Source organism: Microtus oregoni, unplaced genomic scaffold (genome assembly GCF_018167655.1).
Source record: "Microtus oregoni isolate MIOR12 unplaced genomic scaffold, Mior012 000016F_ref0000370, whole genome shotgun sequence".
Taxonomy (NCBI): Eukaryota; Metazoa; Chordata; class Mammalia; order Rodentia; family Cricetidae; genus Microtus; species Microtus oregoni.
The window spans coordinates 43,217,396-43,245,012 of record NW_024543075.1 but is presented as its reverse complement, the minus strand read 5'-3'; the positions used below and the strand labels follow the sequence as shown (position 1 = coordinate 43,245,012).

At 42.5% G+C, this 27,617-nt stretch overlaps 3 protein-coding genes across 3 annotated transcripts; 2 read left to right on the top strand and 1 right to left on the bottom strand.

The window, feature by feature from the left end:
• The first annotated feature begins 2,360 nt into the window (after positions 1–2,360).
• LOC121457434 (olfactory receptor 52K2) lies at positions 2,361–3,314 on the top strand. The gene has a single exon (XM_041666093.1). The coding sequence runs from the start codon at positions 2,361–2,363 to the stop codon at positions 3,312–3,314; it is 954 nt and encodes a 317-aa protein (XP_041522027.1).
• Positions 3,315–13,994: 10,680 nt separating this feature from the next.
• Positions 13,995–14,954, bottom strand: LOC121458070 (olfactory receptor 52M1-like). The gene has a single exon (XM_041667193.1). The coding sequence runs from the start codon at positions 14,952–14,954 to the stop codon at positions 13,995–13,997; it is 960 nt and encodes a 319-aa protein (XP_041523127.1).
• Positions 14,955–26,576: 11,622 nt separating this feature from the next.
• On the top strand, positions 26,577–27,530 carry LOC121458071 (olfactory receptor 52M1). Its single transcript, XM_041667194.1, has one exon. The coding sequence runs from the start codon at positions 26,577–26,579 to the stop codon at positions 27,528–27,530; it is 954 nt and encodes a 317-aa protein (XP_041523128.1).
• The last annotated feature ends 87 nt before the right edge of the window (positions 27,531–27,617 follow it).

The window sequence follows — 27,617 nt, the reverse complement described above, 5'->3', positions numbered from 1 at the left end:
TAAGAGCCATCCGTTTCCTGCAAATTTCATTTAAATTCCTTACAACAAAGTTCTCACAGCCCAAATTTGATGTGAACAGTTTCCAGCTGTGTAACCATCCGCAGTAAGAACGGCCAGTTTTCCTAACTCAAACGGTACCTGCATTTACTGAGTATGTTTTATGCTAAGTCTTTTTACATGATACTCTCAAAATCCTCAAAAGAAACATTTTAGGCTGTCTCTGGAAAAGGTAAGAGGGAGTATGTGTCAACATTTTTTTTGATAAAATATTTAAGTTTATTTATGGTAGTGGGGAATTGAAACTAGCATCCTTTCCCCCCCTGAAATCGCCTGTGTTTATTTTTCCATATGTTTTTATACCCAAATATAAATGGGGGGGGGAATGTGACAAAAGGCTTTATTAACATGATACAAAGGACAGCCCAAACAGTTAATCGCTTTAACACTTTGAGGCATCAAATCATTAGCATTTTGTTGTTTAGGCAGTGAAGCTGCTCTGGATCACACATACTGAAGACAGCCACTTCCCAGGAGATCCCACAGTTACAAAAGAAGGAGCAGAAGTACACTTGCGTATCCTGACCACCTGTCAGGATGGCGTGGACCTACTTGCAGGAGCTATTTTAATGTCAAAAGAATCAACTAATTACCTTCTGAGTTGGGATGTGCAACTTGCCAGCCACTTAGAGCAACTTCCAACTCTCTGACCATCATACGGGGAGGAAATCGATTCACATTTCTGGGCCCCCACAATCCCTCCCTTTTTATAAATAGTAATAAGCATATCTGCCTTAGGTGAGCACTTTGCTGTTTCCCAGACTTACCCGTCTTTGGTACATGTATTTTAATCACACAAGTCCCTGTCTTCGTCACCTGGGAAAACTCAAACCTTCTGTATGCTAGGCAAGAGCTCTAGCATTCTGCTATATTCTCAGCTGTGTTTGAGAATTGTTCCCCTTCCCACTCTGGTTCTCTCTCTCCTTCCCTTCCTTCCTTCCTTCCTTCCTTCCTTCCTTCCTTCCTTCCTTTACTTCTTCCTTCAAGATAGGGTTTCTCTGTGTAGCCCTGGCTGTCCTGGAACTACCTCTGTAGGCCAGGCTGGCCTCCAACTCAAAGATCTTCCTGCCTCTGCTTACCTAGGGCTGGGATTAAAGATGTGTGCCACCACACCTGGCTCTGTTTAAGTATTTTCAAAGCAGATAATGAACAAGGAGATAAAAGAGGAAGACAAGGGTCCCAGTTGAAAGAACAAGTAGTGCCACAGTCAAAGATCAGCCTGTAAAATGGTAGGATAGAATGCTTTCTGAATGCCATGAAATCTAGTCAAAGATCAGCCTGTAAAATGGTAGGATAGAATGCTTTCTGAATGCCATGAAATCTAGTCAAAGATCAGCCTGTAAAATGGTAGGATAGAATGCTTTCTGAATGCCATGAAATCTAGCAAGGACGCGGGTGAAAGAGAGAACTAGAGATGGAAATCAAGGTACATGAAGGAGCCAAAAAAGACTCTTCATGTTTTTCTTAGCTGTAGAAAAGATGTTCATTGCAGAGATTATTGTGTGTTCAGTAGAATTCATAGAATACAGTAGCATAGAATATACTATATACTGTAGTATAGAATATAGTAGTAGTATAGAATCCAGCAGTAGCTGGGTCTTGTGGATCAGATCTAAAGCCCAACTACTAGAGGGGCTGAGGCTGGAACATCTCAAGTTCAAGGCCAGCCTGGGCAATTTAGTGAAATCGTATTTTAAGTAAAATGTAAAAAGAGCTTTTGGGATAGACCTCAATGATAATATGTGATTCGTCTTTGTAAGGCCCTAGGTTTAAACCTCAGCACAGCAAATAAAACCAACCAACCAATCCAAAACTTACAGATAAGTAAATTAAGAGGTGATGAGTTTGCTTGTTTTTCATATAGTTAAGTTTGTTATTTCAGAAAGAAGCTCTTTTTGTGTTAAGGAGTTTTGTTGGAGTTGGGAGGCAGCAAGAAGTCAGTGAGACCAAGTAAAGTTTCACAAGATGAAAGCAGAAATCCTTATCTTTAACAGAGACACCTCTGAATTCCCTCTGCAGTCCAGAATGGCCTTGAACTAATCGATCCCAAGAAGGTTGCTTTCTGGTACCACCCACAGTAGTATTAGATATTCTGGTAGCAGGTGACTTGAGGGTATAGGACGCTTGTGTAATTTTTTGATATGTATTATTATTATTTATTTAAAGATTCACAAATGTGAAGAAGGGCTGATACTCCTCCACAACTGATTGGGACTTAAATTGAACACTGATTCTACTAATGGTGGATCCTCTTGAGAAGGGCTCTGTGGAAGCAGCTAGGAGGAAGAAAACTCCCAGCAGCCATGTTTGCTAACAATATCAACTCAACTCATCCAGTGGTCTTCTTGTTGATGGGGATCCCAGGCCTAGAGCACCTACATATTTGGATTTCCATCCCCTTCTGCTCAGCCTACACCTTGGCTGTGCTTGGCAATTGCACCCTCCTTTTCATCATCTGGGTTGATGCAGCCCTCCACGAGCCCATGTACCTCTTTCTGGCCATGTTGGCAGCAATAGATTTGGTTCTTTCCTCTTCAACACTGCCCAAAATGCTTGCCCTGTTCTGGTTGAGGGATCGAGAGATCAATTTCCATGCCTGCCTGGTTCAAATGTTCTTTCTCCATTCCTTCGCTATCATGGAGTCAGCAATGTTGCTGGCCATGGCCTTTGACCGTTATGTAGCCATCTGCAAGCCGCTGCACTACACCACGATTCTGACCAAGCCCCTCATCATCAAAATTGGCCTGGCCTCTGTGACTAGGGCTGTGACACTAATGTCTCCACTCCCCTTTCTGCTCAGACGCTTCCACTACTGTCGAGGGACAGTGATTGCCCACTGCTACTGTGAACACATGGCTGTGGTAAGGCTGGCGTGTGGGGACACGAGATTCAACAACATCTATGGCATTGCTGTGGCCATGTTTATTGTGGTGCTGGACCTGCTCTTTGTTGCCTTGTCTTATCTCTTCATCCTTCGTGCTGTTCTTAAGCTTGCCTCTCAGGAGGCCCGCTACAAGGCCTTTGGGACATGTGTGTCTCATATAGGTGCCATCTTAGCCTTCTACACACCTGTGGTCGTCTCCTCAGTCATGCATCGTGTAGCTCGTCAGGCCGCCCCTCATGTCCACATACTCCTGGCTAATTTCTATCTGCTCTTTCCACCCATGATCAATCCTATCATCTATGGTGTCAAGACCAAGCAGATTCGAGAGCGAGTCCTAGGACTCTTCCTCAGAAAGGATGTAAAAGGAGGGTGAGGGACAGTTGAAGGAGTTAGTCACAGGATGATAGCAGGAATGCCAGGGTCTCCCTGGTTACTTTTAGCTTGATGTGATCTTGAAAAATGTCTAGCCATTGACAAAGCATCTTTCTCAATTCCTTCTTGTGAACTTTTCTGAATCCTCACTCCTACCCTACAGTAGCACGACAGAGCCATGAACTGCTGACCTCCTTCAGACTTCAAATAAAGACGATGTTCTTAAGCTCACTTGCTCATGAGAAGCCTGAGGGTCTGATTTCTCGTCTGCGTCCCTGGAACATAAAGCTTTATTTATCTGTCTACTCGGAACCTGGATAAGCACCAAGAGTCTATCAATGAAGAGATTCTTATCACTTACTACAGCTGGGGCCCAGGTTCAGACGGAATGCTCTCACTGTTGGGGTTTGTAACGTTTTGGGACTCCAGGTTCATGTCACTAGACCGCTCTTTCTTTCCTTACCCAGCCTGCGCATTCTTTGACTTCTGTTCACCTTTTCATCCTCACAGCCATCTGCTCTCATTAAACACTGAATAACACACAGCATATCTTCTGATCCATCTTATGTCATTTAGAGCTTTCTTTGTACATATGTAAAAAAACTCCTTATGTTTTCAATGAAATGTGAATTATTTATTAATCCAGACAAGAGTGTCTAGGGCAGCAGTTCTCAACCTGTGGGTTGCAGCTCCTTTGCGGGTTGAATATCAGCTATCCTGCTTATCAGGTATTTATATTACAATTCATGACAGCAGCAAAATTATAGTTATGAAGTAGCAATGAAATAATTTTATGGTCACCACAGCATGAGGAACTATATTAAAGGGTCACAGCATTAGGAAGGTTGAGAACCTGCGCTCTAGGAGCTTGGAACACATGCATCTTAAAGTAGACATGCTGGGTGTGGGCAGAAGTCCTAGGAAGAGAAGGAAATAATTTCAATAGATTCTGTTCTTTGCATCTCTAACTTCAATCCCAGAATTTAGTACTCAGGAGAAAAATCAGAAAAACAAAGTAGAGAAGAAAAAGAAATACAAAGCCATCTTCCCTTTGTCTCATGCAAACTTACATGCTGGATCATCTTCTTATTATTAACCCGGACAGCTCCTGTGGTCTTCTCAGACAAGCCCTAAGGCTTGTCTCCCTGAGTGTATCATTTCTCTTTTATCTTGCCACTCTTTGTTTCCTCGGGCTGTAATGTAGGAATTATATCTCTTTTTCTCTGTAGGGTATTATATATTACATTTATTGCTAATGTAATAAAAACTTTTGAATGGCTTCTTTTGAGTATGGTGGGATATAAGGATAATTTCAAAATAGCATTGAATATTAACATATAAGCAGAGAGTAGCATGAAGTAAAAGATGTTACTTTTTCCCCACTGTTCAAGGTTTATTTGGTGCTTTCATTGGCAAAATACACTCGGGTAGTTGGTCGTATCATCTGTATGCATATCTTTCTTTTACATTCTATTTCAATGTATACTACAGACACATAATACACAAAATAATATACTTCAGAGCAGTTATACACAAGATATGCATTGAACTGTGGTTGGAATGTCTTTCACATTCTAATTCAAATCTATGTATTCACATGTCTGGAACATATTTTAGCACTTTGTGGCAAGGAAGCATAGTAAATAAGCTTTAGAACTGGGCCAGAATGTTCTGATAATATCTGAAAAACAAACTTTGTAATTTGGATTAGTTCCTTGGTAAAAGCAAGTGTCAGTTTTTGTCAAAAAAAAAAGTTACTTTTTTTGTTTGTTTTCTGAGACAGGATTCTCAGTAGCTATGGAGAAGTTACTTTTAAAAATGAACTTTTTATATATGTGTGTACATGTCTGTGTGTGGGTGTTTTCATGTGTGAGTGTGGGTGTCCTCTGAGGCCAGAAGTGGGCATCGGATTCTGAAACTGGGGTCATGGGTGTTTGTGAGCTGTCTGACACGGGTGCTTGGAACTGGGCTCAGGTCTTCTGCAAGAGCAGAATGTGCTTCTAACTACTGAGTTATCTTTCCAGACTTAAGAAATTACATATAACAAGAGTTGTGATTACTCTTCTGTTGGTTTATATAAGGAACACCATCATCCTGCAGGCCAGATTCACCCTCAACAAAAGGAGAAGAATTTTGTTTATAGTGTAAGTCCGGTAATAAAAGAATCCCTAGGCAGGAAACACATACCATCATCATGATGAGGGTTTGTCATAAATAGTGAAAGGGACATTTTTTGTGTTAGCTTCCTGGAGCTTGGAACACAAAGTATAAACAAGAAATGCCATCAGGTTAAGGCACATATATTTTACCCTCAAAGAAGACAATACAAGATTAGTAAATAGAAAATGGTGCAGTCTTGGCTTGGTTACATATTTCCAGTCATGGGATTGAAAGACTCTCATCCACTGGGTGCAGGCCCAAGAGGGAGAAGCCCTGCGACTCAATTAACCACTCCAGCAGATGCAAGAAGCAAGGGGGTTTATTAATGATCACGTGACTGGGTGTCTAGTCTCCGGAGAGGCAGAGCAACCCCGAACAGCAATTCCAGCAAGTTTTTATAGGCAAAACCCACAACATTAGCATAATGGGTATGAGGTACAGAATGATTAGATATAATATTTTACATTATATTATTGGGTCAGTTCTAGGCCATAGCTGTTTGTTCCTTCTATTTCCCAGAAAACCATAAAACCCCAAACCCTGTCCTGGAAAGTCCCCAAGCCCTATCATGGGTGCTAGGTGTTTCCTGGCAGGCTGGTGTTGCAGGGTACCGTGGTCAGGGGGCAAGTGGCAGTCAGGGCTGTTTTGCAAGTTTTGTACTTTTCCACTGCTAATTACCATCCACCTAGGGCATATGCTTAACGCAACTGCAAGCAGGCTTTTTGAGTTGGGGTCTTACAGGATAACTGTAACATCCCAACTATGTGTCCTCAACTAGGACACATAGACACATGCTGAAAGACCAAGATAAATCCAGACCCCTCTAGCAGAAAAAATAGAGCCAAAAATCTAACCAGGGAGAGAAGAATCAAAAATCTAGATTAGCTGGTTTAGTGACTCTGTTTCAGGAACTAGCTGAAGATAACGTTAGATTATAATCTTGAGAAACAGGGAGTTACCCCCTTGTGATTATCACTGATATTTTCGGAATTTTTCAATGATCACTGGTATTTTCGGAATTTTCCAATGACACCCTCCCTACCCCCTTTGGATTATTGTGTTATGGTTTCTTCCCTTAAATACCCCTTCTCCCAGCTACTTGGGGTTGAACTCTCTACCCCTACATGGGAAATGAGTCTTGGCCCCTGTGCACTGGTTCCTGTCCTGTCAATAAACCTTGTGCGATTGCAGCAAGGATAGTCTCTCATGAGTTCCTGGGGGTCGTGTTATCCCGAAACTTGAGTGAGAGTCTCCCCCCTCCAGAGGTATTTCAATGCCACACGATGGGTTCATAATGGTTATGCTTGACAGGGAGGTCTTGTTCTACTTAGTGACTCCCATAGAACCTTGCTCTCTTCCTTTTGCTCAAGATAGAAGTCTTGATGTTGGCTTGGAATCCCCTTTCTTTCACACCTGTATCTGCTTCTTTCTCAATCCTTTGGTACATTTGTCAGATGTGCACAACCTAGTGATTTTTTTTTCTACTTCTCAGTTTTTTTTTAAATTGATTTTTATTGAGCTCTACATTTTTCTCTGCTCCTCTCCCTGCCTCTCCCCTCCCCTTCAACCCTCTACCAGGTCCCCATGCTCCCAATTTACTCAGGAGATCTTGTCTTTTTGCCTAAATTCTCTGGGATTGTGATTTGTAGGCTGCTTTTCCTTGCTTTATGTTAAAAAAACCACTTATAAGTGAGTACATGTGATAATTCTCTATCTGGGTCTGGATTACCTCACTCAAAATGATGTTTTCTAGCTCTACCCATTTGCCTGAAAATTTCAAGATGTTGTCATTTTTTCTGCTGTGTAGTACTCCATTGTGTAAATGTACCACACTTTCCTTATCCATTCTTTGGTCGAGGGACATTTAGGTTATTTCCAGGTTCTAGCTATGACAAACATTTCTGCTATGAACATAGATGTGCACATGTCCTTATGGTACAATTGAACATCCTTTAGATATATACCCAAAAGTGGCATTACTGGGTCTTGAGGAAGATTGTTTCCTAATTTTTTGAGAAATTGCCAAGCTGATATCCAAAGGGGCTGGGCCAGATTGCATTTCCACCAGCAATGCAGGAATGTTCCCTTTACCCTACATCCTTTCCAGCATAAGTTGTCATCAGTGTTTTTGATCTTGGCCATTCTTACAGGTGTAAGATGGAATCTCAGAGTTGTTTTGAATTTTATTTTTCTGATGACTAAGGATGTTGAGCATTTCCTTAAGTGTCTTTTGGCCATTTTAGATTTCTCTGTTGAGAGTTTTCTGTTTAGGTCTCTACTCCATTTTTCTATTGGATTATGTGATCTTTTGGTGTCTAATTTCTTGAGTTCTTTGTATATTTTGGAGATCAAACCTCTGTCTGATGTGGGGTTGGTGAAGATCTTTTCGCATTCTGTAGGCTGCTGTTTTGTCTTGTTGATTGTGTCCTTTGCTTTACAGAAGTTTTTCAGTTTCAAGAGGCCCCATTTTTTTAAATTGTTTCTCTCAGTGTCTGTGTTACTAGGGTCATATTTAGGAAGGAAGTGGTCTCCTGTGCCCATGCGTTCGAGTGTATTGCCCACTTTCTCTTCTATGAGACAACCTACTGATTTTTTTTTTTTTTGTCACATTCCCTGATACCACCTTGCTTCTGAGACATCATACTCCTTTAAGTCAATGCAATAGACTTTCTTCCTTCATGGTGCTGAGTTTAAACCCAAGGTTTTTCTTGTTAAGCAATGCTCTGTATCTGGGGCCCTCAAACAGACTCTTAAATTATTTGCCTTCAATTATCCTCCCTTCTTTGTGCTGCTCTGTTGCAGGTTATAATATCTGAAAAAATAGACTTTAAACTAAAACTAGTCAGAGGAGCTAAGGATTGTTACTTCATACTCATTCAATGAACAACCCACCAGGAGGGTGTTACAATTCTAAACATACATGCCAAACATAGGCGCACCTAATTTTATAAAAGAATTACAACTATATGAAAAATCATAGATTAACTTTAATACCCCATTTCCACCAATAGACAGGTCATCTGGACAAAAACAAAACAGGGAAACACAGGAGTTGGAATACATCATAAACCAAGCAGACCTAACAGACATCTTCCACACAAGCATGAAAGAATACACATTCTTTTTAGTAGCCTATGGAACTCTCCGCAAAACGAGTTATATATTAATATACAAAGCACATATCAACAAATAAAGAAAAAGTAAAATGGCATCCTGTAACTTCACAAAATATTAAATTATGTCACTATATAGAAGAGAGTTTCAGAAAGACTTGAAGCAGAAGGCAGGGTTTTCTGCATGGTTTCATTAGGTTAAGTACCAATGTTATGCCCAAATCCGCGGGGTCCCCACAAAAGCCAACAAAGGATACCAAGTCCCATATGTAAAAGCAAAAAGCCTTTATTTTAATCAAGTTTGCAAACTTGGTCTCTTCACATGTCCAATATATTGGAAAATCCAGAGAGCCCCGAGCTCATTTAGAATAGGGTTTTTTTTTTTTTTTTTTTGTAGTAGAGGTGGGACTCCTGATTAGCTGACATTTGTCTAGGGGTGACCTGTTGAGGTGAGCTTGCAGGTGTCTCTGTCTACAGCTCTTGGAATGCCAGGCATTTCCTTTGAATGGTCTGCTCTTGGGCAATCTTGGCTTGTGGTTCATCCTGCAGCCAGGCTTGTCTCAAGGTAAACTATTGAGACTCCAGACTCCATTTAAATTCATCGATGGCCAGAGTCCCAGGTGATAATGGTTGGAAGTAGAGAACTTCCTTTGGGTGACCTGCCTAGGCTTAGCTTATCATGGCTGGCCCCCCACACCCAGACCTTTTGTACCTGGTAAAAGAAGAGACATTTGTTGGGATCGTGTCCTCTTTCCACCAAGCTGAACTCCCAAGGTCCCTAGGGGCACAGGACTTTGCATCATTAGCACTTCTTTCCTGGGACACAAGAGATCAAGTGGTTGACTAAAAGAGCAAGAATTATGATGCTGGTTGGTTCGTACAGAGTCCTCAGTCAGGATGGAGGGGCCAATACCAGGAGGTTGCATGGCAGAGAGTCTTTGCCAGGGTCCTGTGGGAACACTATTGTCCTTTATCTCAGTGGATGAACAATACCATAGTCTCCTAGGTCTGGTTCTACAGATTACAATGTGAAGGAGTACTGTTTATTATAGCACAAGATGGATCAGGCTCAGAGGCCAGTGGAGGAACCAGGAAGCAGCAGCAGTCCCTCTCTAGGACTGCCTGAGTGACACTTGTCCAGAAGTCCACTTCACTTCCTACTGAACACTTCCTACTGAAGTGTCTTAACATTAGAACAAGGAAGAAGTCAATTAAAAAACACCTAGGAGGGATTTTAAGACTGAATTATAAATTAAAATTGTCTGAGTCTTAAAGTTAAGGTGCTGGAGAGATAGCTCAGTGGTTAATAACACTGGCTGCTCTTCCAGAGGACAGCACCCACATGACAGTTCTTGTGTGATATATATTTAGCCTTTTGTCATTCCAAGACTAGTTTGGTAAGCATCATCTTAGATGAAAATCCTCAAATAGTCATGAGTGTGTGCTGGGTAACCAAAGGAAACAGAAAACAACAACAATAAACAAAACAAAACAGAACAGAGCTAGTTTTGTAGATATGTCTTTCTGCAGAGAAAAAAAAATCAGCATTAAGAAGTTTCTACATCTATAAGTGAGCTATGATTAAGACATTCTTAACTTTTCTTTTTTGAGATTTTTCCCACAATGGAAAACATCCCATTTAGGTCTGAGTGCTTCAAAGTCTCTGTTTTCTTTTTTGGTTTTTCCAAACATGGTTTCTCTGTGTAGCTCTGGCTGTCCAGGAACTCACTCTGTAGACCAGGCTGGCCTCAATCTCACAGAGATCCTCCTGTTTCTGCCTCCTTGAGTGCTGGGATTAAAGGTGTGCACCACCACTGCCTGGCTAATTCTCTGTGTTTTCATCAGTCCCCTCACCTCAAGACTCGGGAATCTGTGAGGAAGAGGAGGCAGAAAGACTGCAAGAACCGGAGGTGATAGAAAAGAGTTTATTTATTTTTATTTTCTCTATATGGGTGCTTTGTCTGCATATTTACCTATGCACCATGTGCATTTGGAACCTGTGGAGACAGGATGAGGACTCAGCTCTCTTGGGACTGGAATTATAGTTGGCTACCATGTCAGTGCTGGGAACTGAATCCTGTCTCCCTGGAAGAGCAGCCAGTGTTAGTTTCCTGAGCCGGCTCTCCTGCCCTAATTAGCCCCAGGACCTATTCCACTCTTTTTTGCCTTATTGCTCATTCTGTCTCAGGGAGTCTTTCAATGTATAACACACTATTTAGGAGACAAGTTGATTTTTATAATTTGTGTGCCAGGCGACACACAAGAATGCTACATTATCTTATTGCATCCTTACAATAAACCCATAATGATTATCATCATTTTCATTTCCAAAAATTGAAACAGGCTTTGATCATATCCGAAGTCTGACATACTATTGTAGGTTCACCTCTGCCCTTTACGATTCTATAGTCCAAGTTCTTAAGACATTTGGGCCACACAACCCTGTGCAAATACCACATCAGTGTCTCCTCCCTCAGTCATTTCCCAGGCTGAAAAAGGCATGGTAGTCTTCCAGAGCATTGGTTATGGGCGAGAACACAGTTGCAAGAGGAGGAAGCAACCACTGGTTTGATTCTGATATTTACTTTTTAGTCACATCTCCATATTGAAATTCTTTAGTGCTCATTCCCTTCTAGTTTGTTGACGTAAGCCTTCCGCCAAACCGTACAGCTATGCCCACAGATGGCAGGAGGACTAAATGTCTTATTGAAACTAAGATGACACCCCTGAGTCTGGTTGATGCTCTTAGGAGGTGGCCCCTGGATGGAGCGTGAGCATAAACTCATCCCTTTTCTTTTCTTTTTTCTTTTTTGGTTTTTCGAGACAGGGTTTCTCTGTGGTTTTGGAGCCTGTCCTGGAACTAGCTCTTGTAGACCAGGCTGGTCTCGAACTCACACAGATCCGCCTGCCTCTGCCTCCCGAGTGCTGGGATTAAAGGCATGCGCCACCACTGCCTGGCCCCTTTTCTTATCTTTACCCGCAATCATTCAGATCTTCTTCTTCTTTTTTTTTTTTGCAGTAGGAAATGAAAATTTTTAATTTTCGAATATCTACAGAGGTTTGTCAATTTTGTAGTTTCACAAATGTCCTATTTCCTTCCCCCAATTTCTATTTTAAGAGAGAGACACACACACAATCTAGGCTCACACAGCTAGTGAGTGGTAAAACTTCAATCAAATCTGGGAATTTATGGCTTCAAAATCTGTGCTTCTCTTAGGAGGTTGTGGAACATGGTGGGCAGATATTAGCCTGATGATGCTGTTGGAAGAGGTCACAGAAAAATTAAGGAGGAGACAGAAATCTTTCATCAAAAGAAGAGAGATCAGACGTCTGCCAATTTAATTAGCAACGTGTTAATTTTTTCGTCTTAGATTTCCCAATATTGTGTTGATAATAAGTTCCATGTTACAGGTGTCTGTTAAGGACAAAGGGATATGAATCTACAAAGTATTTAGACTAGTGCAAAGACCTAGGCATGGCTAGGTTTCTTATCATTTAATGTCTTCTAACAATATTAACTGCAACTTCTCAACTGTAACTTTCTTTCTTTTTTTTTTTTTCCATTCAGTTCTGTATGATGCTGGAGTTGGTTCTGGTCTACGGGAGACTCAACAGATTATCTAGAGAGAAATGCCTAGCTACGGATTTTCTAAAGCTATTCCGCCACAAAGTTCTGAGTATAAAGCTGCATTTTAAAAGTTCAAACTCTTCATATGTACAATTATAAGGTATAGGTGGAATTTAGGCATTAAATAGTGAACTATCAAAGTCTCCTGGTAATGTCCCTCAGCCTACTCCACCACTGGTTTGAAAGTTACATTCTTTTATCCTCTTTTGTCTTCTCCTGTGCCCAGGACAGCCTAATATTTAAAGCAGATTTTCTAGTTTTGAGAACTCGAAAGCTTCTTTTCTCCAACTTCATGTAAAAGCCAGTACTAAAAATTAATTTTAGAGCTAAAATTATGCTTATAAACTCCATATCTTTTCATAATAACTTGACTCAAATTTGGTCCTGGAGTCAGGGACCTTGAGAGGATTGGAGAATAATCGTCATTTACCTGAGGCAATGGAGAAAGAGGAACAAATGTTATCTAAGCAATCTTGGTATTAGGGACGTGTAAAATGAAGCTTGGGCTTAGTCAGGGATTTACATTAAACATTGAAGGTTTGTGCTATTCCAAGTTTCTTATTTATCTTATTTTTTAAAATGATAGACTTGTATTTTAGTTCTGGCTTGACTATTGACTTTCTTAGATTATATTTTCTAAAGTGCTAAAGTGACTTTTTTTTTTTTTAACTTAAGAGCACCCATTTTGGTCTTTAAAAACTCATCATGACTTATAAACTTGAAGCTAAATTTCTTAAAATTTGAAAAAAGATTCTAACCAAAATGGACAGAAGCGTGATTCTGAAGCCTTAGCACCAGGAGTGATTGCTGTTTAAAAGTGCATCATCAAAACTTTTATGGAAGTGTTTTGAGCCAAAGTCTTCTCATGGAACTTTTGTGATCAGTTAGCAATGTAAGGATAAGTCATAGCAAAGGCTCAAGAAGAGTCAAAGGGACCTGGAACATTTTCAGTGTTTATCTACCATGGTCTTTATCTATTTTCTTTACCTTTGACTTTTCTTTTACCCAAATGCCTTCACGGCAATCTCACTTTTACCTCCTTTCCTTCATCCCTTTGTTATCTCAGCAAAGCTATTGTTATTATGGAACCTCTGAAATGGCATCTCACAATGTTCTTTGCTATCTTCTATTTGTTCACCATTCAGTTCTGGGAGAGGTGGTATTCCACGTCCACCTCGTCTGTTTAAATGAAGGAATGACTTGGTTTAGAGACGTTAACTGATGGACAGTTAAATCCCATTCTAAGCCTCATTAAACTTTCTCATATTTATGTTGCATCCATCTTTGATAGATAAATGTCATTTTAATAGGGACAACTCAAGAAAATTTGAAAAGTTTGCCAATATAATAAATATCTGAAAGTGTTCAAAGAATTTAGTAAATTGTGTTTAAGAAGGTTTTAGAATTCTATTATCTACAAGTTGTGCTTGATTACCCTTGCCATAGAGAAACAGGAAATCTGATACATTGAAAGTGAAGGATAAAATGATCTCAGCTCTCATGGCCTATTATTATTATTATTATTATTAAGCTTATTGTGCTTCATTGCACAAAATTAAATAGGTTTTAAAAAAGGGAATTACAGTACAGGAGCTTATCATCTAATCTTCCTTTTCTACTTCAAGATATTGGATTCATACTGCATAGAAAATGCATGTGCTAACAGAATAGTCATTAGTTCTGCTTTTAGGCTCGTATCCACACCAAAGTTTAGGAGGCACCCAGAAATATCATGGGCTTCCTCATTTAAGAAGAGCCTCTTCCAATCATCGCCAAATATTTATATGTTCCTGGGTTGAGTTCCTGACTTAATAATGTGCAAAAGTCTCTCTCGGATCTGCTTGGTGCGCACAGCATAGACAACTGGGTTGAGGATCGGTGGGATGAGGAGATAAAAGTTGGCCAAGAGAATATGGATATGGGAAGGCACATGATGGCCAAAGCGATGGGTGAGAGACGAGACAGCAATAGGGACATAGAAGACGAGGATGGCACAGATGTGAGATCCACATGTCCCTAAAGTTTTAAACCTGGCATCAGAGGTGGACAATCCCAACACAGCTCTGAAAATCATTACATAAGATGCAGTTATAGCTAGCGAGTCTAGGATTAACACCAGGAATCCAATTCCCATTCCATATAAATTGTTGACTCTCGTGTCACCGCATGCCAAAGTGACCACAGCCATGTGCTCACAGTATGAGTGGGCAATGGTTTGGGTTCGATAAAGGGGCAGCCTCAGGCGAATTAGGAGCGGAAGAGGTCCAATGTAGAATACTCCTCGGAGGAGTGCAGCCAGCCCCAAACGTCCCACCACGGCATGGGTAAGCACTGATGTATGGTGTAGTGGGTCACAGATGGCCACGTAGCGGTCAAAAGCCATGGCAAGAAAGATGCCTGACTCAACAGTAGCAAAGCAGTGGACAAAGAACATCTGAACCAAGCAGGCGTCTAGACCAATGCTGCAGGCACCAAACCAGAAGATGGCTAATAGTTTGGGCATTGTAGAAGTTGACAGGACCAGGTCAATGACAGCCAGCATGCACAGAAAGAAGTACATGGGCTGGTGCAGGTTGCGCTCTGTCTTAACCACTGCCAAGATGATGATGTTCCCCACCACAGCCACCAGATACATGGAACCAAAGGGGATGGAGAGCCAGACGTGCAGGTGTTCCAACCCTGGGATGCCGGTGAGCCAGAAGGAGCTGGGTACTGAGCAGGCATTGTTAGAAATGAGCATGCCTGGGAGCAGGGGTTATGCAGAGGTGCTCTTGAGGTCAGGTTTCTGCTCCTGTGAGAGAGAATGCCTCTTGCAGTTCTGGAACAGATCCTCATTTCCATTCTTGGTAACTTGTGGCACCTACGAAAAGAAGAATTCTGAATGGCAGCTTGAAAGATCACTGCTATTTAATTTATAAGAATTATGTATGATGATACCCATTGCTAAACACAAAAACAGGCATGCTCAGGGTTTCTGTCACTGACTTTCCAAATGGAGTATAGAAACATACACCCTTGACCCAGGAAGTTTATTTTGGAGAACTTTTCCGAAAGATAAAGAAAATGCAGAAATGATTTCCAGATAATAGTTAAATGCAAATAAAAAGTAACATGTTTACTCAGTAACTGTATATGCATGCTTTTTTAAATAGATCAATATCATTGATATCAATAATGTACACTAACTAGCCTCTTCATATTTTTATTCTAAATGCAAAGTGGAGATTTGTGGTCAACATAAATAAAGCATTGCTAAAATTTTAATTTGTACATTTACTGAGTTAAAATTATATATACTAATAATTATATACTAAAACTATATGCACTTACCAATATAATGGTAGCAAATGGAGGCTGTCTTCTGATTGTCACTATGTACAATGAGACACATGTGCCTGTGCACATGCATGCTCATGAGTGTGTGCATGCATGTGTGCACACACAAACACACAGGCACACACAGACACACATACATACAGACAAACACACAGACACAGACAGACAGACATACAGATACACAAACACACACAGACACAGACAGATATACATATACACAAACACAGACACAGACATACAGATACACAAACACACAGACACACAGACATACACAGACACAGACAGACAGACAGATATACAAACACACACAGACACAGACAGACACACACACAGATTTCACACACATTTCAGGTAGCTGAATTTTAAGCTTAAACAGATCTAAGAACAGACTCAACTTCTTGGGAACAGTTACTCTAGAAAAAGACGACTCTTAGTAAGTTTTTCTGGACAAGTACTGGGCACCATTTGTGATTTGACTGAAAAGGTCCATTTCATTTTTTTTCTTAGAGTGAATTTCATTTAAGTTTTCTACTGTCTGCTGTTGTAGAGTAACAAGCAGGGATTGAACAGATGAGGCCCCTTCTTTGCATATGAATCCTTGATCTCTACAGCACCAAAGAAAGCCCCAGCCTGGCCTTTCCGGTCCTGTCTGCTTCCTGCTCTTCAGATCCAGCTGTTGAAAGCCCTTATTTACTTCCTCACAGTCCCAGTCTGAGAGCTCCTGCACCCTTTGCACCCTTCCCCCTCAGGCTGGCCCTTCTCAGCAGAGCCTTACTAGTGAATTTTTACCACACCCATGTGTGCAACCTGACTTTCTTCACACGGCTCTTACAGCTGAGAAGGTTTTTCATTGCTTCTGTTTCAACTGGAGGCCATTTCCCCATCCTTTAAGGCCAATTTCAGGTCACCCTTTCCAAAGCCCTCTATGGTATCTTTAACCTATAACATTGTGTGTGTGTGTGTGTGTGTGTGTATGTGTGTGTGTTTGTGTGTGTGTCTGTGTGTTTGTATGTGTGGATGTTGTGGGGGATGCTTGTAAACTCCCAAGTTGTCTCAAACATACACTTTAGTTTTTGTCTAAATTAGGACTAGCCATCCATTTCCTTACCAAACAGGAGGGAGCCCCAGCATAGCCTCTGAGGCCACTGCCTCAGGCTCCACACACAGTTTAAGAGTTCATTTGCTTACTTAACACCTAGATGTTGGCCAGAAATGGAGTAGAAACATCCACGTTTTGCGAATCTTAAAATAATTTGCAAGATTTTTTATATTAAATATTTGATTAGGATATTTGAATACATAAATGAGTGTTAACTTGTAAAGTTGCTTCTTCAAGGGCCAAATAAATGTACAGTTGCCTTGGATCAATCTGTGACAGTGAAGGGAGGGTGGCCCTTGAAGTCAGCCCAGGACGTGGAATTGCTGTCTACCAAGCCCAGTTTGTCACCCTAGACCGGCTCTGTACTCAGCAATTTCCTGACAGTCTTGAAGCCTTCTTTTCCATATGTAAAAAAAACAAACAAACAAACAAAGGTTTACTGCCAATGGAAGGTGCCTGGAATAGAAAACAAGGGTCTGACCTAACAGCGGATGCTTTCCCTGAAGTTCAAATGGGTAGCAGACTGGAAATTCACATCCCCCAAACAGGAAGTGTCACCATGCTTGGTACACCTCAAGGGTCTGCAGAGGTGCACAGACAGGTCAGGCGGACAGAGACTTAAGGCAGTCCGTAGTCAAGGAGAATTTCAAAGCTGGGCATCCTGGCTGTGCAATGTCACCATTCTAAAGCAGAAAGGAGCTCACAGGCTCACTTTCCGCATGGTGACCATTTGCCGTGAGAGAATCTGAGTCTAGCAATGGGCTTTAGTTTCCATCCTTGATTTGTGTCTCAACGAGTTCAGTCAATGAAGTTATGACTGAGTTTTGGGCTAGGATGAAAAAGGTTGGAAAATAAGTGTGCTGTATTTCCATTCCATGTACACTGCCATCATAGGCATCAGTCTTAACTGGCTGTGGTGACTAAATTACCTCAGTCTAGAGCATTGCGTGGCAGTACTTCCTGCTTTCACAGATGTCATACTTGTACCTGCACAGAGGTGGCAAGCTGGCAAGTCCAGGGAGCGTGAGGTCTAATGGTCTGAGGCTTCGGAGAGAGCCGCTGTTGACAGATGAGAAGCAGGACATGCCCACCTGCACAACCTCACTCTAGTCTTTCCTGTACTACAGCTTCACGCAATTTGTGTTTGTTTTTAATTTTGTTTCCTGGTCTGCGATTGGGGGAACCTGGGCATTTCTTCATGTATTAGTCATCTCTCTCAGAGTTAGGGTTCCCAGCTGCTGAATTGCCTTCCTTCTCCCAGTGCTGCTGTCTCCAGGACAATAGCGACTTAGAACCTTCTTTGTCAGCCGAATGACTAACCTCTCTCTCTTTTTGCATAGTCCTTGCTCCTTAGTTTTTGGTGGACTGTCCTGTAAGCACATCAATGTGCCTTTTGCTTTCAAGGAGTCACATGCATAAGAGTCTTATTTTGAAATTTCACAGCTAGCTTCATTAGCATGAATTTATATTGATTGAAGAGACATACTGATTGTGTTGGGATCAGTTCAGGGTAAAGAGCTCCTGTAACTTAAGACAAGGGGCTCAATTAGGCTGCAGGACTCCAGGCTTTTCTCTGCAGTTCCTAAATACTAGGACACCAAGCCTTCTATAGTGTGGTTTCTTTTTAATTTGATTCAACCAAAAAAGTCTCAACCACTGCTGCTTTTGACTAACCCTATGAAGAGTGCAGTTTCTGCTCTAGAAGCGTGCTTCCAGGAGCTTTGCTCCCCGAGATCCTGGTGTGTGCTTACCCATGGGGCGTGCCCACAGAACTGTAGGCTCCGTTCCTCACAGTGGTTAGCTCTTATCTGATGCCTGGGAAAATGTAGTTGGCAGCAAGCGGAAGGTGGTGCCCCCATCACGATCACTTTCTTTCCTTTATCTAGGTTCTGAAAACTAGCCAGTTATTTCCACAAGGCTTCACAGAGAAATGTGCATGCTTCCCTCTGGACTTTAATTCCCTCTCAGGAGCAGTCTTCACTCCCTGTCCACTCGAGCTCCAAGGGCCAGACACAGACTTGTTCTTACCCTCTGGTGAGCTCTTAGCTGGTGTGGTCTTTGACTGCCTTTTCCCTTGGGCCTGAGGTACTTACAGACTCTGAGAGTCCTACCTCAGGATCTCTCTCAAGAAAAGGGTGGGGCAAACCACTAGATCCTCCTAGATCATCATGTAACTATTGTAGGATCTTTTCACTACTTCTAAAAACAAAAACAACAACAGCAGTAGCAAAAAAATCAACAAACAACCAAAAAGCATTAACCCCATGGGGGAGAGGGTTCAGTGGCTGAAGTTCTTGCTTTGCAAACATGAGGACCTGAGTATGATCTTCATAATCCATGTAAAAAAGCTGGGAGTGGTGGTGCACGCCTATGATCCTACTACTAGGGCAAGAGGAGAGGCAGTAGACGGCTCCCTGGGGCTTATGGCCAGCCAACGGTCTGCTTAGTGAGCTCTCAGCTAGTGAGAGACCCTGTCTCAGTAGACAAAGGGAACGGTGCATAAGGAATGATGTCAGAGGTTTATCTCTCCACACACATATAGACAAATATGCAGTCTCTCTCTCTCTCACCTTAATTAACATCTGGCCTATTCCAAGAAGAAAACAACTTACAATTAAATGTTAATCTTTTTTTTTTTTAAAAAAAAAACAAACTCCTTTTTTCAGTTCATTTTTGTTTCACCCAAATATTTGTAAGTTGGAAATAGTTGTGTGTGGTAATATTCTAAGGCTAATGAGAAGGCTAATTTTAGTTTTCCCTCCATATGCAGAGGCACAGACATATTTCCCAACATCATATAGTCTGTAGAAGCATAGACTAGATTCCTAGGAGGAAGCTGATGGTCGGGCATAGCGTGAGGAGTCCCGTTTAAGTTTTCTCCCTAAGGAATTTCTCTAGCCTATGCACAATGGCATCAAGAAAACTCTTCTGAAAAATGTCCTTGAAGCAAAATATACATTTTACAGATAAGAAAAAGGGTACCATTTGCTTTTATTATTTATGCGGCATAAACACTTCTTTATTTGAAAGGAATTAATATACTTATTTTAAGGCATTGTTTTGCTTTTATTTTTATGGAGTTTAAACAATTGAATATTTGAAAAGAATTTGTAGGCAATGTACTTACTTTGAAAATTATTTTTCCCTTTTCTCTGGATTTTTGGTATTTGTGACAATGGGAAGGATGATTCAGAAAATACTGAAAAGATCTTTCTCTATGGGCTGTGGACATCTGTACAAGGAGAGAGCCTTACAGTCTCTTAGTTGTAATGCTGGAGACTGAACCAAGGACCCTATGGGTGCCATGCGTGCGCTCTATCACTAAGTTATACTCCACTGTAAGGCTAGGGACAGATCCGGGCAGAAGAGGTCCCAAAGGTCAGAGGACATTTGTAGGTGGAATGAGGATACGTGGGGCTCTCAGGATGATATGAGGATGGTGGGGTACCCATAAAAGTAGTGAAATTCAGGGAGAACTATGGAGAATGAAATGGGGATGAGGAAAAATTAAGGCTTTGAGATGCCAAGGACCTACGTCTATTAAGAACTAGAAGTGACGCTCACTATGCTAGATGACATCCTATGCTGTGCTCACCTAATAACGTGGTAGAACATTTTCCTCATGGAAACGAACATGGGATGTGTGTGTGATCCCAGAGCCTAAATATTGGGTCTTCTGCTCAAGATAAAAGGATTCTAGAAAAACTCTTTACTTATTCCTTATTAGAATCACATTCACGGATGGGAAAATGAACCATTAGTCTTTGTAAATGTATATAAACCACTAAAATTATATAGGACCCCATATATTTTCAGTTTAGCATATGTGCTAGCAAGCTTTCAATTACGTTTTCCTCCAGAAGTACACACAATCAGTGGGCAGTTTCAGAGAGACCACTGATGAGGTTATAAACTTGAAATTAAAATTTCAAATTATAAAGAGAGTAGTCTTGTGTTTCGGTATTTCTGTGTTGGTCTGACCAACACATTTTCACTAGCGGTTTGGAAGTTTAGTTCTGCAACAAAGCTGATTGGCTGAAACCCAAACTGAGGGCTAAGTAGAATCATTACATAAGTGAGGAAGATGTTTAGTGGCATCAAACTTTCTTTTATTTTTTTTAACTGTGTACATAAATTTAATGATTAAATTTTGCTATTTTTTTCTAATTTTTAAAATGTCCTCTGACATTTTTTAAAAATTCATTTCTATGTACATAGAAACAGTTTTTTTAAAAGAATTTATTTATTACATATTTAGCGAGTGTTCTGCCTGTATGTATGCCTGTACTGCAGGTAAGAAGAAAGCACTGAAACGCATTGCAGATGGTTGTGGAGCCATTGTGTGGTTGCTGGGAATTGAACTCAGGACCTCTGGAAAGGCAGCCAGTGCTCTTAACCTCTGAACTGTTTACAGAGCCCCCATCTTTGGAAATTTAATGCAATGTATCTTGACTATATTCACCCTTTCCCTCTCATTCCTCCCAGATCCTTTCTGCCTTCTATGGCCACTCAACTTTGTGTCCTATTTTTAAAAAATTAAATATAGCTTGTGCTGCTGATATATTCTTGGGTATGTGGCCTTCACCAGAGGGTTTAACCCACCAGCAGCCCATCCTTTAAAGAATATAGACTCTCCCTCTCAGCACTTGTCCACTGCTGCTCACTCCTCAGCTGGGGTGGGATTTTGTGCCCACCTCCCTTCCCACACAGTTATTCTATCCGGCACCAGTGACCACCTCCCTTCCCCACACTGCTATTCTCTCCGGCGCCACTTTGTAGGGCTCTTGTGCATGCTGTCCCAGCTGCTGGGAAGACATAGGTTCCAGGAAACCCTTGTCAGCGCACCCAGTTGGTGCCCAGCATCACCTTATTTTCAGTTGGGTGTCCTCTCCTGAACAGGGTTAGAATGATAATGTTTGCTTCTGATTCCAAGGCTATATGTAGGCATCTTTTGAATATATATAAATTTAAGATAATTTTGTGGGGTAAGACAAGGCCTTTTTTTTATTGTTCTTCAATCTGATGTACACTTTTCTCTATTTGGGAAAATGAAAAGATTGAGAGTTGGTACATGCCAATCAAAGAGTGATGCATTAGTCTTAAAAATGCCTTGAATACAAAATAGTCAGCTATGAAAGACTCATCTGATAAGCTTAGTTTACCGAAGGCGGAGCTCATCTGTCTGAGGTGGGAATATTGAACCAAGATTCAGAAGCAGCGAAAGAGCTTGTTCGGAACGCAGCAGGCTGCGAGCTTCCCACCTCCTGAGGTTCTGCATCAGTAGGATGCCGTGAAGGAGAGCAGAGAACACATCCTTCCTGCGCTGACTTTTCTTTTTTTAATTTTATTTTTTATTTTTTCATTATTAAAAATTTCCGCCTCCTCCCCTCCCCCCTCCCCCAATCCCCTCCCCCTCCTTCTCCAGTCCAAAGAGCAGTCAGGGTTCCCTGCCCTGTGGGAAGTCCAAGGTCCTCCCCCCTCCATCCAGGTCTAGTAAGGTGAGCATCCAAACAGACTAGGCTCCCACAAAGCCAGTTCATGCAGTAGGATCAAAACCCAGTGCTTTTGTCCTTGGCTTCTCAGCAGCCCTCATTGTCCGCCATGTTCAGAGAGTCCGGTTTTATCCCATGCTTTTTCAGTTCCAGTCTGGCTGGCCTTGGTGAGCTCCCATTAGATCAGCCCCACCGTCTTAGTGGGTGGGTGCACCCCTTGCAGTCCTGACTTCCTTGCTCATGTTCTCCCTCCTTCAGCTCCTCATTTGGGCCTTGGGAGCTCAGTCTGGTGCTCCAGTGTGAGTCTCTGTCTCTATCTCCATCCATCGACAGATGAAGCTTCTATGGTGATATGCAAGATATTCATCAGTATGGCTATAGGAAAGGGCCATTTCAGCTCCCCCTCCTCAGCTGCCCAAGGAACTAGCTGGGGATATACTTTTCTGCATTGCCCTCTTCCCTACCTTACCTGATCCTGATCTGAAGGAGGAAGCTCGTGTCTGCTGGCCCCAGGAGAGTGATGTCTCCCACAGATGCAGAAAGAACACTAGTGATGGGGAGGGATAACGCTGGTTAAGCATGGTTGGTTCACCAACTCTCTTATGGAGAAGAACCTAAGTTACAAAATTATGCACGAGGTAAATGATCTAATTTTCTACTAGAAGAAACAGAGTTGGAACAGTTTGAGTTTCTCTGTCTCATACCCTAAGCATCTCATTAGAATACCCTGAGAGAGACTGCATTCTCAGCTTGGCTATACCTTTTTTTTTTAAATGAGGAATGGCATGCTTTGTGATGTTAGTGCATATAAATGTGCATGTAGTAGGCCATCTCCTTTATGAGCACATGGGATCCTTCCTGCATGATGTAAACCACAGATAGGAAAAAGTTTCTAAAGTCTATTTTTTCTGATATTGTCCTTCAATATACCTTAGTATTAATTCAGGACCCCACCACCACCCCCAATACTGTAGAGAGGAATGCAGGGATTTACAGTTTTCAGAAATATGGACCTCCCATCCCTTCTGAGTCCAAGCAGACTCAGTTGGGAGGACTTTCTTATTTCTGCATACTATCCTTAGAACATCTTCTAGGGAGGCCAGGACAGGAGAACAGAGCAGGACTTAGATCTAAGAAATTGCAACTCAGAAGCCGTGTCCTTCCTGTTTCCCACTCCAGAGCAGCCATGGTGTGGTGGGTGAGCTGTGCAAACAGCAGATTCTCTGTTCCTCCTCCTGGGACAAGTCTGGGCATTACCCTCTGCACTGGGCCCCAGCCACGCCACCACTCTCAGACGGTATTCCCAAGACTGCTGAGCAGAGTGTTTATAAGTCTCTGAAGCATTAGAGAGTCTTGGGCTCTTCTGACCTGATCAAAGCATCTTAGGAAGGGTAACCAAGAGAGGAGCACTGACTACCAGGAAGACTTGCAGCTGAGGTGGAGACTTGGAGTTCCTGGGCATTCAACTCTAGATCACACCTCTGTTTAAGTCTCCACGGTAAAACCAAGGGAAGGGATGCTCCTGGAATTGGACTAAAAGGTTAGTGGCCTCACAGAGGGTGCTTGGAAAATCTTTTACACGCCAGTGCCAGCAAAGATTTAACACTTAACATCTCCAGTGTTTGAGACGTAGCACTTTCTTCTCATTCAGCAGACCAGGCCAGGCAAGCATTTCTAGTAGAGAAGGCTTCAGACAAACCCTTGGCCTCTGATACTTGCGTTATACCCAGAGAAACAAGCATACCAGCAGGTCAGAGGATTCTGCATTACAGAAGAGGCCTATTAAAGCAGGCTTTCCTACGATGTTAATTATTACAGCAAGGGATTTTTCAAGTGAAGAAGGTAGGACTGTCTCAGTGCTAGGAAATAGCATGGGGAACTCAGCCGTAAAAGATCATGAACAGCCCACAAACCAACATCTTCCCATTGGAAAGTAGTAAACAGGGTGAGGATCAGAGCCGCTGTGGTTGGCTATGGATGTCTCTGGATAGGGGTCTCAGGTGGGAGACTGTCTTAATGTCAATACTGAACCCTTCCGTCCATGAGAGGCACCCTGCCCTCCTGCAGGTATTAAGGTACACATGGCTTGCTTCTGACGAGGGGCATAAGGAGATATTTAGTTAGGACCCTGGAGAAAAGATTGGCTCTGTCTAGTCTCACTCAGCAGCTGAGGTACAGCTCTCTCTCCTGAGCTCCTTTCTCGCTGTTAAGAAGAGCTGGCATGGAGAGATAAAATGGAGGAGAGATATCCAGAAAAACAGGTCTGTATGTGTTCAGACATAGGGAAGTGGGAGGAAGATTCTACAGTGCAACTCGTCTGCCCAAACCTAAAAGGGCCTTTCCTCCCCAGGGCAGCAGTGCGGGACTTGCATGACACTGGGAGGGAAGACAGGATCTGAAATAACTCTCATCAATGCAATAGTAGCAACAGCCGTGCAGAATTGTGGGCACGAAAGCACTCATCTGTCAGTTCTGCGTATTTTCCATTCAAGCAAAGCAAAGCTATTAAGTTCCACATTAAAGTCCTGCTTACTGTAACCTGCACAAGCTATGAAGTAATTTGATTAGAAGCAGGGGGTGAAATAAACAAATCTCCATTAATTATAAATCTCAACGTCATGTACAAGGTTCTCTAGACTTGGCCATCGCATTGTAGCTGTTTTTCCTGTTTTTCAGTCCTGTGGCTGGCCTCTTTCAGACTTTATGTCCCACTAGGGAAGCAATCTGCTGGTCAAGAGAATACTGAGTAAAGGTTGTACACCTATAGGCTGTTATCTAATACACACAGAGGACACACGGATGCTTGTGGAGTCAGCTGAAGGGGCCATTTGCAGAGGCACAGCCAGCCTCGATGGGATTATGAAGGATGCAGATGAGCAGTGAGCATGGTTACTAGCCCAGGTGTACTTGGCAGAACACATGGGGGACCACTTTCCAAGAGCTGAGGCTTTTGGTAGAAGAAAAGCCTCCCATCCTGAACATGCCTGGTGGGAAGGGCAGGTGAGAACAGCGTCTGGTTTCTGCTATTGCCCCTCTCTCTCTTCCTGGTTCCTCATACTGGCAGGGCCCGGCTGGAAACAGGACATTCTGGATGATCACAGAAATGGTTACCTTCTGGATGCACCATCCTGTTACCCATAGGGGCAGCCTATAGGGCCAGGGAACTGAGACAGACTCACCCCGGGCATGGCTCTGCTCTACCCTGTCCAGTGAATTCAGAGGCCAGCTGTGATGGACCCTACCTTCCAGCCCAATGGTAGACTCATCATTTGTCTTTGTATGCATTGCTAACACTAGGTCTGTTTAACAATCTCTGTGGAGCTTGTGGGTGAGCCCACTTTATGGACAGAAGTACAAAGTTACAGGGCAGCAACTGTACTGTTACCACTGCTCCCTGGGATGGATAGCTCCAAGTTCTTTGAGGTTTGATGAACATATTCTTAATTTTGCACCCTGGTATCAAATGAATGGGACATGGCATGCAACTCCCAGAACAAGCCTTCAGGCTGCAGCTTTGAAAGATTGCTGTGAAGAGCTGCTGGCTGTAACCAGCAAGGAAAGTCAGACAGTTAGTGATGGCTCCCAGATTAATTTACCGCAGAGTCTAGAAAGTCTGAGCTTCTACCTCACCTCCAGGGAGCTTTCTTTAAGGAGTGGTTATTGTGAAGAACAGCCCTGTTTCCAGCCGGGCCCTGCCAGTATGAGGAACCAGGAAGAGAGAGAGGGGCAATAGCAGAAACCAGACGCTGTTCTCACCTGCCCTTCCCACCAGGCATGTTCAGGATGGGAGGCTTTTCTTCTACCAAAAGCCTCAGCTCTTGGAAAGTGGTCCCCCATGTGTTCTGCCAAGTACACCTGGGCTAGTAACCATGCTCACTGCTCATCTGCATCCTTCATAATCCCATCGAGGCTGGCTGTGCCTCTGCAAATGGCCCCTTCAGCTGACTCCACAAGCATCCGTGTGTCCTCTGTGTGTATTAGATAACAGCCTATCGGGGCACAACCTTCACCCAGTATTGTCTCTTGACAAGCAGATTGCTTCCTTAATGGGACATTAGAAAATCATTCTAATATGACCCTCCAAACCACTTCATAGTATACCCAGAGAGAGAAATTACCAATTGAGTTCACTCCTGCCTCAGGGTAATTCATTTATTGATGTAAAGTATTACTCATTGAGGATTATACTGTAAAACTCATCCATTCATTCAAACACAGATTTTTTATTATGCTTGCTAAATTTACATGGATACTTTAATGCAACATGAAATTCAATGTAGTATGAAATGTTACAGTTTCTTGTAAAAGTTGTGTATCATTGTATATTTTATGATATTTATTATATGTCCAAGAATACTGTTGTTTTTTTTTTCTTTCCAGGGGAAAATGTGTTGTTGCATTTGGGGACATAAATGAGATTTATTTATAAATAGAAATGCTCTCTTTTCAAAATGCCTGCTCAGTACCCAGCTCCTTCTGGCTCACCGGCATCCCAGGGCTGGAGTCCCTGCACATCTGGCTCTCCATCCCCTTTGGCTCCATGTACTTGGTGGCTGTGGTGGGGAACATCACCATCTTAGCTGTGGTAAGGATAGAACGCAGCCTGCACCAGCCCATGTACTTCTTTCTGTGCATGCTGGCTGTCATTGACCTGGTTCTGTCTACTTCCACTATGCCCAGACTCCTGGCAATCTTCTGGTTTGGTGCTGGCGGCATTGGCCTGGATGCCTGCTTATGCCAAATGTTTCTTATCCATTGCTTTGCTACTGTTGAGTCAGGCATCTTCCTTGCCATGGCTTTTGACCGATATGTAGCCATCTGCAACCCACTGCGACACAGCATGGTGCTCACCCAGGCCGTGGTGGGTCGTTTGGGGCTGGCTGCTCTCCTCCGAGGAGTTCTTTACATTGGACCTCTACCGATTATGATCCGCCTGCGACTGCCTCTTTATAAAACCCAAGTCATCTCTCACTCCTACTGTGAGCACATGGCTGTGGTTGCCTTGACCTGTGGTGACAGCAGAGTCAATAATGTCTATGGGTTGAGCATTGGCTTTCTGGTGTTGATCCTGGATTCAGTGGCCATTGCTGCCTCCTACGTAATGATTTTTAGAGCTGTGATGGGCCTGGCCACTCCTGAGGCCAGGCTTAAAACCCTGGGGACATGCGGCTCTCATATCTGTGCCATTCTGATTTTCTATATTCCCATTGCTGTTTCTTCCCTCATTCACCGGTTTGGTCACCGCGTGCCTCCGCCAATCCACACGCTGCTGGCCAATTTCTACCTCCTCATTCCCCCGATCCTTAATCCCATTGTCTATGCTGTTCGGACCAAGCAGATCCGAGACAGGCTTCTTCAGATCCTAAAGACAGGGACCAAGATCAGGTGACTGCAGTTTCCTCTTCTCTCTCAAGTAAGTCCCTGGAGAAGAAAGCATTCAAATATGGACTCCCATTCTGGGAAACCCAGTCTGGGC